General features: G+C 54.1%; 1 protein-coding gene across 4 annotated transcripts in view; it reads left to right on the top strand.

Annotated features, from left to right (window-relative positions):
• Positions 1-9,560, top strand: part of Kiaa1671 (KIAA1671 ortholog) — a 134,921-nt gene extending 125,361 nt beyond the window's left edge. For all 4 annotated transcript variants that reach the window (XM_055605703.1, XM_055605702.1, XM_055605704.1 and 1 more), the window contains 6 exons: positions 676-919; positions 1,827-2,001; positions 3,006-3,124; positions 3,642-3,784; positions 4,368-4,450; positions 5,650-9,560. In XM_055605703.1, the coding sequence (XP_055461678.1) occupies positions 676-919; positions 1,827-2,001; positions 3,006-3,124; positions 3,642-3,784; positions 4,368-4,446 (760 nt within the window). In that variant the 3' untranslated portion in view covers positions 4,447-4,450; positions 5,650-9,560. The remainder of the gene's footprint in view (positions 1-675; positions 920-1,826; positions 2,002-3,005; positions 3,125-3,641; positions 3,785-4,367; positions 4,451-5,649) is intronic.
• The last annotated feature ends 3,377 nt before the right edge of the window (positions 9,561-12,937 follow it).

Raw genomic sequence — 12,937 nt, 5'->3', positions numbered from 1 at the left:
TCGCCATCGCCCAGTGGAAATGCAGTGTGAGCTGCCCACATGGGACCCCAGGTCAGATGTTGTGCAGGTCATCAAAGGAGCATGCAGAGTGGGTGAAGTGAGTTTGTCTTTAGAAAGGTCCCCGTGGGTGACATAGGAGCTAGACTGAAGAGTCCCAGCAGGTATCCACATGGAAGGTCCTGAGTTCTGAGGTACCTGATGCTCTTTCTCGTTTGAGCCTCAACGTTCACCGCACACCTCCCCATGGTGCATGTCCCTCTCACTTTTTAAGTGTTCCCCCCTCTCTGGGCACAGGTGGTTGCTGCATAGCCCAGGTTGACCTCCAGCCCCTGACCCTCCTGCTTCTGCTTCCTTCTGCAGGATTCCAGGTGTGTTACCATCACTCCTGGTTTGGGTCTTGGCTCTCCTTTGCCACCTGTTCCCAGTAGCTCCTGTGTTGGGTGATATAGTCTCCAGAGCCCAAGAAACATCCCTACTCTGTACCTGTGCAGGTGTCTCACAGGACAATGGACTCGTGACTGCTATGTCCAGGAGGAGGATCTCTCTCTCTCTTACACACACACACACACACACACACACACACACACACACACACACACTCACAATCTCCTGTGCTTGGGATTCAGCATTCTAGGACCCTCTGTGAGCACTGTCGCCTTCTGCCTTGCCTTGCAGCTTTGGCCCCGAGTCCCCATCTCCTGACAGCAGCGCTGCGTCTGCAGGACAGCAGCCCCCAGGCAGCCACTTGTCCTCATACACGGAGTCCACATCTGTGGAGCAGCGTGACAGCTCCAGGGACCGGCGCAGCTCCAGCGTGGACCGTTCCAGTTCTGAGCTGGAATCCACGGATGGCCCAGAGGGGCTGCCTGCATCAGACGTGTGCCCCGCAGAGAGAGAGGATGACTTCTCCTTCATCCATGTAAGCCTGCAGCCAGGGGTGGCGGCTGGGATGGAAACAGTCATTTATTAAGAGGGAGCAGGGGCCTGTGTGAGATTCTCACCCCTCCAGGACAGGCTCTGTATGCCAGGAGCCCCTGCAGTGACCACAGGATACAACCTTTGACATGGAACCCTCTGTGCGCATGTGATTCGGGTCACATGACAGAGATATCTTGCTGGACATTTCTTCTAGAACTCTGAGCACTTCCTCTTAGAGTCCATCGTAAGCAGCAAGGGGAGCACCAGCAGCCCTGGGTTCCTGATAGCTGGCTCCATCCCATGTCCCTGCTGATAACCAAGGGGCGACATCCCCTGCCTTCCTTTTCGATTAGGAGGCTGGCATGGCTGCTGAGTCTGCCCATATGCTGGTGGCCCTAAGTGTGGAGTAAACCGAGGCTCATGTGGGATGTATGAACTTGGGTTTCCTGTGGGGAAGGTTTGGAGGTGTCTCTGTCTGGACCTGCAGACATGGAAGTGCCCCCTTTACTGGAGCTCTGTAGGTGATCCCTGCACCCTGGATTATCATGGGGCCACAATGAAGAGCTCAGGGGCTCCATGAACACTGTTGTCATAAAGACTGAGAGACACATTCAGCTATTCATGAAACAAAACAAGCGGGGATTGAGCTTCTGGTATAGTCCTGCTCCCGAGGCTGTGTGAGGTCACAGCCTGTGTGTCATTTGTCCTGTGGGGTCCAGTGGTGTTCTTGGGCACTGCCTGCATGGTTTCCATGGGGAGGCTCAGGCTCCCCACATCGAGGGTCCTATTAGAGTGTGACACACCCGCCCGTGTGCCCCCGAGAGCACCTCGTGCGCGAACAAGGCTGCACACAGCCTGCGAACGGCGCCCTCCACTGACGCTTTCTTTCCTTCCCGCCACCCCCAAAGCAAACCTCAGTCCTCGACTCAAGTGCCCTCAAGACCCGGGTGCAACTGAGCAAGCGAAGCCGTCGCCGGGCGCCCACCTCCCACTCCCTGCGGCGCAGCCAGCTCAGCGAGTGCGAGGGCCGGTCCCCTTTGGAAGAGGAGTCGCACAGCATGTGGATGTTCAAGGACTCAACAGGTACGCCCGCCTCCCGCGTCCCACCGTGCTCTGCTTAGGCTGAACCCTGAGACTCGGTTACCCAGCGGTGATCTCACGTTGGGCTTTATATGTTTCATGTGCTGTGCACGTGTGTGTGGTTGTGCCATTCCAGAGGCAGAGGCTGCTGTATCTCTGAGTTTGGTACCAGCCTGGCCTACAGCGTGAGCTCCAGGCCAGCTGTGACTATATACTGTGACTCTCTTTAAAAACAAAACAAAAGAAAAGAAAACAGGGCTGGAGAGATGGCTCAGCGGTTAAGAGCACTGGCTGCTCTTCCGGAGGTCCTGAGTTCAATTCCCAGCAACCACATGGTGGCTCATAACCATCTGTATGGGCATCTGATGCCCTCTTCTGGTGTGCAGGTGTACGTGCAGATAGAGCACACATACATACATACAATAAAATATTTAAAACAAAACAAAACAGAAAGCGCAATGATGGCGCCCACCTTTAATCCCAGCACTTAGGAGGCAGGTGGATATCTTCGTTTGGTCTACAGAGCAGGCAGTAACATGGCCAAGTGCAGCCTCTGATCAGCCCCTAGACGAATGCTTGGACGTGGGTCCTTCTCCTGGTCCATCTGTGCTAGCAAATGAAAGTTAAATGTCTGGGGAGGGCTGGGGGATGGGTAAAGTGTTTGTTTCAGAAGCACCAGGTTCAAATCCCAAGCACCCATGCATTTCCATAACCCAAGCCCTGAGTAAGCAGAGACAAATGGATTCCTGAGGGTTGCTGACCAGCTCTTCTATCCAAATTGGTGACCTCTGGGTCCAGTGAAAGACTTTCTCAAAAAATAAAGCCCAGGGAGATGGATACAGACTCCCAAAGGAGGTGATCTGCCTGTGGCTGCCGTTTCTCAGCAGCTGGGAGAGCAGGAAGCAGTCCCCAGGGCTTGTCCCCAAGTGCAGAGTGCTCTAGGGGTGTCCTGGTCCTCCTGGGCCATGGGAGGGACCACCAGTGACTTCGAACGCTTCTCTTAATAGAAGAGAAGTCGCCCAGGAGGGATGAGTCAGATGAAGAGCCGCCTAGGGTGGAGAGGACTCCTGTCAGCCATCCACAGAGGATGCCAGTGTTCCCTGGCATGGACCCAGCAGTGCTGAAGGTACCAAGAGTAGTCTGCACGCTCTCCTCCCTCCTGCCCACCCTTCCTTCTGTCTGACACCCATGATTCATCCCGTGCTTTTCCTTCCTCTCACTCCTTCCACCCATCCATTAAGCCTCTCTCTCCCTTCCTGTCTGTTGATCCTCATTCATCCAGCCTCCCCCCCCTTCCACTCCCCTTCCCAATCACCCATCCTCCTGCCTCCATCTGCTGTCTGAATGCTGGAATGACAGGCTTGTGACACTGCCTAGCTTCTCCAGGGGAATCTTGCTCACACTGTCCTAAGTTACCCCTTCCCAGCCTGTCCTCTCCAAACTCAGGGGACAGTCACCCCTGCCATGTGCCCATGGGACTCTGGTGTAGATGCAGGGGTGAGTGGACAGCCACTCGGGTGAGGCTGTCGACTTCTCAGTCCCCATACTCCCTGCCTGGATCACTCTGCAGCTCGGCTGGGGCGTCGCTGTGAGGCTGGTCCCCACGCAGAAGACAGCTACACTCAGCCCACCTCTCTCCCCAGGCTCAGCTGCACAAGAGACCAGAAGTAGAGAGTCCTGGCGAGTCTCCTAGCTGGACACCCCAGCCCAAGACCCCGAAGTCTCCCTTCCAGCCTGGGGCGCTGGGCAGTCGGGTGCTGCCTTCCAGCATGGAGAGAGACGAGAGGTGAGGATGGGGCTAAGAACACTTCCCACCCAAGATCGGGGTGCGGCGGGTGCCACGGCGTGCCATGGGGTGCTGTGTGCTGTGTGTTGGTTTTTAGATGGGAATTAGTGCTTTCCCTGTGAGTGTACCCTGCACTCTGACAGCTAGACCTGCAGCCCAGGGGGAGATGGCAGGAATTCCGAGGCCTCTCCTCTCCCTCCTCTCCCATCTAACTCAGAACTCCAGGCCTTATTTCCAGGAACCCCTGCTGGGCACAGCCCCCTGCAGCTAGGTGGAAACTGAGGCACCCTTCCTCCTCTTATGTTTGACAAGCACTTTTGTCTTGGGAGGGCCGAACTGGCCGGCTGCCCTTCAGGGAGGAGGCAGCTGCCCCACCCCGGCCAGGCTGATGGCAAGCCCTGATGAGGCCTGTGCAGCTCAGCCTCGGCTCTCAGGGCCAGAGCCGATGGTGGTATGCTGTGAGGTACATTGTGAGCTGAAAAAGTCACATGGCCGCTCCGTGCGTGCCTCACTCTCCTCACCTGTGAAATGGGTTTGGTGACTTACGGCCTGCTCACTCGACTCACCCGAATTCTGGTTCCAGGTCGGAGGAGCCCTCCCCCCAGTGGTTAAAGGAGCTGAAATCCAAGAAGAGGCAGAGCCTGTATGAGAATCAAGCTTGACCAGGTAGGATGGGCCGTGCTGCGGCACCTGGGAAGAGCCTCGTGAGCCCAAGACGGGGAGCTCAGGTGGACCTCGGAGGTGCTGGGTTGGAGCGCCTCAGGAGGGAGGAGGCCACACAAAGGGACCAGGGGTGAATGTTCTGGACTCCTGTAAAGGACCTAGCGGAGGGCTTCTGATAACCAGGGCCCTGACCTCATGATCTTGACCTTCCTGTTGCCCTCCGGCTGAGGGTCTAGATAGGGGGTGGCACAGACGGGTGGGGCTGGCTGAGTTATTTAGCAGTCACACACTCAGATTGTTGTGAACAGCTCTGCTGACGTCACCCACACGGCCAGCAGTGTCCATATGGCTCTGGGGTCCCCATGCTACCTGAGGACGTAAAGGAGATTGATGGACCCAGCGGCTGGGGGCTGTAAAAGCTGGCCTGGGTGTGGCCAGGAGAGAGCCACCTCCGGAATCACAAAAAGCAAGGCCCAAACCTAGTGGACGTGGTGCTGTTTAGACCATCTTGTTGGTCTAGTTTGCCTTTTTTTTTTTTTTTTTTTTTTTTTGGCCTTGGAACTCGAGACCTAGGCCAGAGTCCTGGAGATGCTGCACAGGCAACCTTGCCCCGGCTCTGTCTGTCGCACTCTTGGTAATTCCTAGCAGAGTGTGGGGACGTTACAGACATAATTACATATTACACAGGTCACATAATTGCATACGCAGATGGACTTGTGTGTAACTCCAAAGGATGGATAAAGCATGTCCACTCGGGGCGGAGATGTAGGGTTCAGGGCTTGTGTTTATTGTGTGCTGTTGGCGCTGGCACCGAGTTTAGCTTGTAGGTACGGAGTTGTGTTCTGGTCCTCACGTGCTCTTCTGTGTTTATGACCCTTCACCCCCAAATAGTTCGTGCTTTATGGAGAGTGTCCAGAGCCCTCTGTAGTGATTTCAAAATCCGTGCTGCAGTCTCAGCAAGCCATATCCCATTGGAGGAAGTCAAAGCCCTGAGGTGGCGCTCATTGCATCTGGTCAGAGTGCCTGCCTCGCTGCTCACCTTGCTCAGACATCCTCACCTCCCTCCATATCCTTCCTGTGGAGAGGTGGCACTCGGGTGGAACTCAGGGCCTCCTGCACTGAGCCCCAGCCTAGGATGGAAGGCCTGCTGGTGAGAACCTTGCCAAATGCCCTGCTAATGAAGGACTGTCATTTCTCCGCAGATGGGACATCACTACACCACAAACTCAAGCCTTAACCGTCTGAACCGGAGGCCAAGCCACCCACTCCTCCCTGGCCACGCTCATGTGCCTGGGACTTTCCTCCCTGAAGACACTGTGCTGAGCTCCATCTGAGTCACCACAGGAAGTTGCCGCCCTAGGACCCGCTCCAGTCCCCAGATGGATCTTCCAGCTCTCTTTGCAGAAGTGTCCAGAGTGTGACGGTGGCCTTCCTGCCCTCCGCATACACCTTACAGGGTTCCCTCAGCTGGGGAGGTGGCTCTGGGCTCCTCCCCTTCTGGGAAGATTTTGACAAGCAAGCTTGAATGGCTCCCAGATGGCAAGGGTCACTGTCCCAGCATTACACTGGTGTTTCCCAGGTTGGGTTTTGATTTTTTTTTTTTTTTCTTTTTGACAGGTTCTTTTTTCCCTCCCCACTAAGACCCTATATTCAGATTTTTAAGCACAGCCCCCTCATTCTGTCTGTAGACTTGTCCTTCCCGTGGGGGCTACGGGCACAGTTGGCCTGTGTCCCACTGTTTCCGTATTTGCTTTAGAAGGGGATAAAGCAATAACGCAGCCAATTTTCTTTGAAACTTGACATGTGCATATGTTTTGGCGTTGACAGCAGGAGGGGATGGACAGTGTCCAGTTGCCTCAGGTCACCTGATCGCTGTCCAAGCCTATGAGAGCTTGTAACTTTCACCCTTTGCCCATGTCTGTGTCACTCTGATTTCTGTGGGGCGGCCTTCGCCCCTCAGTCCCAAGCATTACGAACCTCAGTCTGAACGGTCTGTGCCTTGGCTGCTCATACCAGACCTGCTCTGGGTGTCTTTCTTCCTGGTCTTTTCTGAATACCTGTATCCCGATGGAGAGGACACCCAACTAAGTCAGAATGGACACGGCCTCACCACGCCATCCGTGACACAGCTGACCAGCTGATTGTGGAGGTCCATCTGGATGTTGAACTGCCTGACAGGCTCCTGTCGATGCTGGGCCATGAGGTCTAAGCTGTTCTCATCTGCTTCCGTACTCTGGCCACCCACTCTGTCTCGTTTCCTTCTCTAAATCCTCAAGCCCCAATACCAGGGGGCACCCCAGACACGCCAGGCCAGCCACCCACGTGCCGGCGACTTCCAGAGACCTTTTTGCAACCTTGCCTTGGCAACATGCTTGGCCAGTTCCAAGGTGGCCCATGGCCGTGGAGGGCCCTGGGTTGGGTGTTCTGATGGATGCCTGCCTGGTACCTGTGCCCACTGCTGCCCTGACATCCTCAGTGGCAAAGGTCGTTCTCTGTAAACCCATCACCTGCAAATGGCATGGCGCTCTGCGTCTCCCACCCGGGACCGCCTCTCTGCCTTCCCGCCTCTGCCTGTTCTCCCTTTGGAAGGGTGTGGTGGGAAGGGATGGTGTCTTTGGCTTCGCACAGCCGCAGTGCCTACTGGCTCCACCAAGGAGACCTGCAGGCCCACGGTACCCACCTTGTGCGATGGCTGCTGACGGGAGCCATGATCTGTTCACACTCATTCTCTTTCTTCCCTGAGGTAGTAGTGAGTGGGCACTCGCCCTCTGAAATTATTTAGGGGTCAGTCTCCCCGAAGACGCCTCCATAGTTCCTGTTTTTCTGTTTTGTTTTTAGATCCATTTTGTATTTGGCAGCAATTTTGACCCAGTGGTCTGCCAGGGACTTCCTTTAAAACACACTGGCAGGGTTGAGGGTGTGGCTCTGTGGGTGGAGCATGTTTATTCCACAGAGGGAGGTCCTGGGTTCTGTCCCCAGGACCATATAAATCAGGTGTGGTGGTGCACACCTGTGAGTTTAGCACCCAGCTGGTAGGAGGAGGCATGGAAGTTCAGGGCCATCCTTGGCTACATGAGAAAGCGGAGGCCCTTCTGGTGCTGGTTGGCTGTGTCCCCAGCTCAGAGTCAACCCAGCAGAATGAGTAGAGGCCCATGCTCGGATCCCCTGCTGAGCTGAGTGACCCATTTCGTCCCTGTTCTAAACCTGGCAAGGAGCCTGGGGCCAAGAGGCGTGCTGTATGCTTGCTCCCTGGGTTTCCCCAGGGCCCTCCTGTTAAAGGAACCTGATATGCCTTAGTTATGTGTGCAGTTCAGACACCTCATCACCCCAGCCCTCCCTCCTGGAGTCTCTGACTGTCCGAAGAGCCCCCCCTGGGCTCCGTCTGACCCTGTCTTTGCCCATCAGCATTTTGACATCTGGCCTTTGGATAAGTGCCCTACCCCCACCCCATACCCCACCCTCACCCTGTACTTAAGCATTCTCCTCTATAGTCCCTGGTCTCACACACAGAGGCCTTTGCCCTTTGAAATCGAATGGCACTATGGTCAGTCCTCTGCTCCAGCAGAGAAACCAGGTGGTCCTGGGGAATTAGGAACATAATGTAAAACTTAACCTGATGCCTGGTTTGGGGAGGATGCAGGGACAGACAGGGTGAGAGGGGTTTGTTTCCTCGGGGAGCAAGCCAAGGATTCTGTCTAGACTCCTATAGTGAGGCCATCTTCGGGAAGCAGTTGCTAAAGCAAAGAAAGTTGGGAATAGGCCTAGGTCCTCAATCTTGGCCACTGAACAGGGATTAGAAAAATCCTAGTGTAGTTTTTGGAAAATGATTTCCTATGATGGGAAAATCCTAGTTGAGGGAAACGCAGCCAGTCCTGGTGTGTGTGTGTGTGTGTATGTGTGTGTGTGTGTGTGTGTGTGTGCGCGCGCGTGTGTCGTGGTGAGGGGGCTAAGGGCTGCCTTGTCAATCCTGGCTTTACGATCGCTCACCCTGGACCTAGGATTGATCGAAGAGTGAAAAGCCGCTCCTACCCCTTGTTAATGTTCAGCCCTGGCAGATCATTTGGGCAACAGAGATGCTGCACCCTCCAAGTGTGCCTTTGACCCGCCATGTGCTGGCAGTGTCTCCAAATATGCAGGTTCTCCACTCGAGATGGAAGGAGTCCCAGGAGACTAGCAGGGCCCATGTGGCATCTCTGAGTTTGCCTTGGCCTCAATCCCCTCAGTGAGAGAGGACCCCCATTGACATGCCAGGAATGCCATGTTCCAGAAGCCTGGAGCCATGTCAGAAGGAAGCAGGCAGGAGGACGTGACTTCACCTGCCCCTGTCCCTATCCTGTGACCTCCATTGCACCCCAGAGCGCCCCTGTGGCCCACACAGGGAGTGACACCTCACAGTCTGAATCCTTTATCCCCCAAGAGTCTCCTTAAACTATTAAAGTCACCTATGCCCTGACAATCCCTGGCAGCAGCGAGCCAGCTAGAAATCTGCTATCCTGTAGACGACAATCTGTTTTTTGTGTCCCGTGTCGCCTTACAGATTCTGTTATATGGGGCTCACAGAGGTAACATGTCGGTTTACAGAAAGCATTTGTACCAAGTTGTTTCTTACTCTGTTCTTGAGCGATCATGGTCCTCGACACGCTCTGTATGCTGGGATGGGAGAACGGAATCATATATGTGAATATAGGATATATTTTCCTAACTGTTCTTCTGTGTCCCGCCTGGGATGCTTGCGCCACGACAGGGAAGGACTCGAAAGGTGCCAGCCCTGGCCTCGGCATTCTGACAACTGCCTTACCAATCCACAAGCTGCGGGACTTCGGGATGAAGGCGGACAGCGGGCACTGTAGCCGGTCCCAGGGAGGACCTAACGTCGTGACTGAATACACCTATAAAAACCTATATTTTTACTGTCAAAACAAATGGGGCTTCCCGGGATCCACAGTGACCGGATGTCCCCTACGCTTTTATATTTTGTCACCATAAGAGGTTTTACTGGCACAGACAAGCAGTTGGGAATCCAGCTGACTGCACTAAATGGGGTGAGCTCTGCATGTACAAAGGGGGTGCACCCAGACTCCAAAAATAGTAAATAAAGCTTTTATGTCAGTTGTGCCGCTGAAGCTGCTTGTCCTCGGGGAAGCGACGGGGTCTCCTGGCTCTGGCCCTCCCACACACGATCAGGCTGGTTTTGTACTGAGCCGTGTCCAGGCAGCAGAAGGGAGCCCAAACGTGGCCATCCATCGTGGGAGACATGGAAAAGAGATGATGACCACTGAAGCCCGAGGAGTAGAGTCCCCACTCTGCTCCCTTCCGGCTGCAGAATGTCCGTGTTGGATCTTCTTGGTGACAAAATGGAGTGGGGAGGGTGTTGATGGCAGCATTTATGCAAGAATTATGGCGGGATGGTCTCCAGGAGGGTTGTCTGAAAAGGCCATTAGCAGGGGTCGAAACACTTGGTTTTTACAGGAAGGAGGAGATGCTAGGGCCACTGGTGAGGAGAGGCCAGGGGTGCTAATCAACGGCCTACCTAATGATAGGCAATAAGCCATCCAGAACGGCCAATGCTAGTTTACCCAGGGAAGTTAATCAACAGCCTATCCAATGAACACCTAGTTGATTATCTACCCAGGATGGCTAGTGCTAGCCTATTCAGGGAAGTTAATCAACAGCTACTGAATGATGAGAGTCAGTAACGGGACAGAGCCAGGGAGGGAGTAGATAGCCAACTCAGAGATGCTAACAACTTAGCTCTTCCTTTCCTTCCTGTTGCTGTAATGAGCTCCTGAGGGAGGAGAGCTCTAATTGGCTAACCCTTCCACATCGCCATCCTTTGACTGAGGCGCATCAAGGCAGGAACTCCAGCAAGAATTTGAAGCAGAAACCATGACGTGTGCTGCTGCTGGTTGTACTGGTTTGTTTTCGGGTCCATCGTGGCCTTCGATGAGCTTGCCTTCTTGGATGGCTTTATGCTGCCTCAGTTAAAGCTAATTAGGACTCTATCCAGGGATGCTAATCAACGGCCTATCCAGGGATGTTGATCAACAGTCTACTTAGGAATACTGCGGGTTTTCTAGAGGATGGGACTGACGGAGTGAATATGTATTCAGAGGTCACGTATCGGGTTGCCTTTCACAGTATGACCCAAGCAAACTGACATTAGGTGTCTTCACACCAGAAGAGTTGAGAATGGGTTCTGCTCAGTCGTGACACTTCAAGGTCCTTGACACGGGGCTGGAGGCCTGGAGGGTTACTGGAAAGCCACTGGTCTTCAGTCCGTGTTAAAAGGTTGAAGAATTGGGTCCTGATGCCAGCGAGGAACAGCGGCAGTGGCGGCAAACAGCAAGCAGACAAATGCAAAAGCTTGTTCCTCAGATGTCCTTCTCCTTCTGTCCTGGCAGCCCATTTTAACGGTGGGCATCCTATTTCCATTGCTGTGATTAAACACCCCAGTGAGAAGCAGTGTGGGGAGAAAAGACTTATTTGGCTTACAGTCTCGGTCCATCCGCAGAGACATCAGAACTTTGGCTGCTCATGGCCAAGAGCAGAGTGATAAAGGCAGCTTCATTTCCTCCTGCCCAGCTCAGTGTCTCCATCCTTAGCATTTTAACACCCGGACTAGGGAATGGTACCACCCACAGTTAGTGCGGATCTTCCCACGTCAACTAGCTTAAGACAGTTCCCACAGATGAGCCACAAGCAACCCAGAGTAGATGGTCCTTCACTGAGATTCTAGGTTTTGTCAAGTTTAAAATTGAATCATTGCAATGGATTTTCCCACTTCAATTAACCTTCTCTGCAAAATCCCTCACAGGTGTCCAGAGCTGACCTGAGCTAGCTGACCCCTCACAGGTGTGCTCAGAGCCTTCTCCTGCGGGTGATTCTAGAGCCTGTCAAGTTGACAATCAATATTAACCCTCACAGATGCTAATCAATAGCAGACTCAGGCATTGTGGTTATCCTAGGTTACCATTGCTGTGATAAAACACCATAACCAAAATCAAATTGGGAAGAAAAAGTTTTTTGTTTTATTTTTCCACACACAGTTCCATATCAAAAACATCGAAAGCAATGAGGACCAGAAATCAAGCAGGGCAGGAACCTGGAGGCAGGAGCAGACTGAGAGGCCATGGAGGGTGCTGCTTACTGGCTTGCTTCCCATGGTTTGCTCAGCCTGTTTTCTCACAGAACCCAGGACCACCCGCCCCGGGGTATCACCACACACAATGGGCTGGGCCCTCCCCATCACTCATAATGACGAAATGCCCTACAACCCAGTCTTACGGAGTCACTTTTCTTAATCAAGGCTCCCTCTTCTCTGACGACCCATAAAACCCCCCAGTCCAGTGGTAGAGATGCTGATCATTTGCCGCCCCTCCCCCTCTCCGCACACACACGCAGCAGGGTGCAGGGCGGTGCACTCAGTCTCCCCTTGCTAAGAGCAGTGTGGCTCTGAATGGCAGTGCTGCTGATGTTCAGAACTGTGGGTTAGGGGACAGCAGACAGAAGTGCTGAGACAGTAAGTGCTCAGGATGCTGAGGGCTCCGGTGCAGAGGGAGGGTGCGTGCTGTCCCCAGCAAGATCCCAGCCAGTGACAACGGCCCCTGAAAAGAAGCCACGTTAGCTCCATCACCAGTGGCGGGAAGTGGCCATTGGTGTCAACTCTCAGTGGTAGGCAGGGTCCTGGGGGACAGAATAAAGCGACAGCCATGTGCTGCTGTGCTCACATGATTTCTCTTTGAGACAGCTCAGGCTGGCCTCAAACCTGCAGTGCAGTCAAAGAGTCTTCAATCCCTGATCCTACTGCTTCCGCTTCCCAAATGCTGGGGTGACAGGACAATGCCACCACATCGGCCACGAGCTTTGGTGTGTTGATTTGTGTGGTGCTGGGCCCAGGCCTCCCTCATGCTAAGCCAGCGTACCAACTTTGACCTACACCCCCAGCCTTGATTCTCAGTAGCCTCAGGAGACCCTCCCCATATTGTCACAGAATGTACACCCCACCCCCACCCGGTCTCATGTGTAGAACACCTGACTCCCAGGCAGCAGAGCTGGGAAGCTTTGGAGCTCGTTGGAGGTGGGTGTGACCGGAAGACATGGCTGGGGGCTGGTCCTCCAGAGCTTTCTGTGCCTGACCCCTTCCTGTGTCTGTCTTTCCTGGAGGCAAAGTCCACCCCACTGCCCGCGCCATGACACTCTCTACAAGTGTGTGGAGACCAGCAACCCTGGCTTGAGCTGTCTGAAACTGCCAGCCAAAAACCAATGTTCCACCCTTGCTTCTGTCAGGCATTTTGGCTAGAATGACTTAGTGATAACTAACACATTCGTTTACGGGGCTGGGGAGATGGCTGATTGGCTGTGCAAGTGCTGGGGCCCAAGTTCAAATCTCTAGCACCCCATGAAGAGCCAGTGATGATCCAGGCCGTGGTGGCACAGGCCTTTAATCCCAGCACTCGGGAGGCAGAGGTAGGTGGATCTCTGAGTTCAAGG

Source organism: Psammomys obesus, unplaced genomic scaffold (assembly GCF_907164565.1).
Source record: "Psammomys obesus unplaced genomic scaffold, mPsaObe1.curated_primary_1811, whole genome shotgun sequence".
NCBI lineage: Eukaryota > Metazoa > Chordata > Mammalia > Rodentia > Muridae > Psammomys > Psammomys obesus.
Note: the sequence above shows the minus strand (reverse complement) of the source record. Positions and strands in the feature narration are given on the sequence as shown.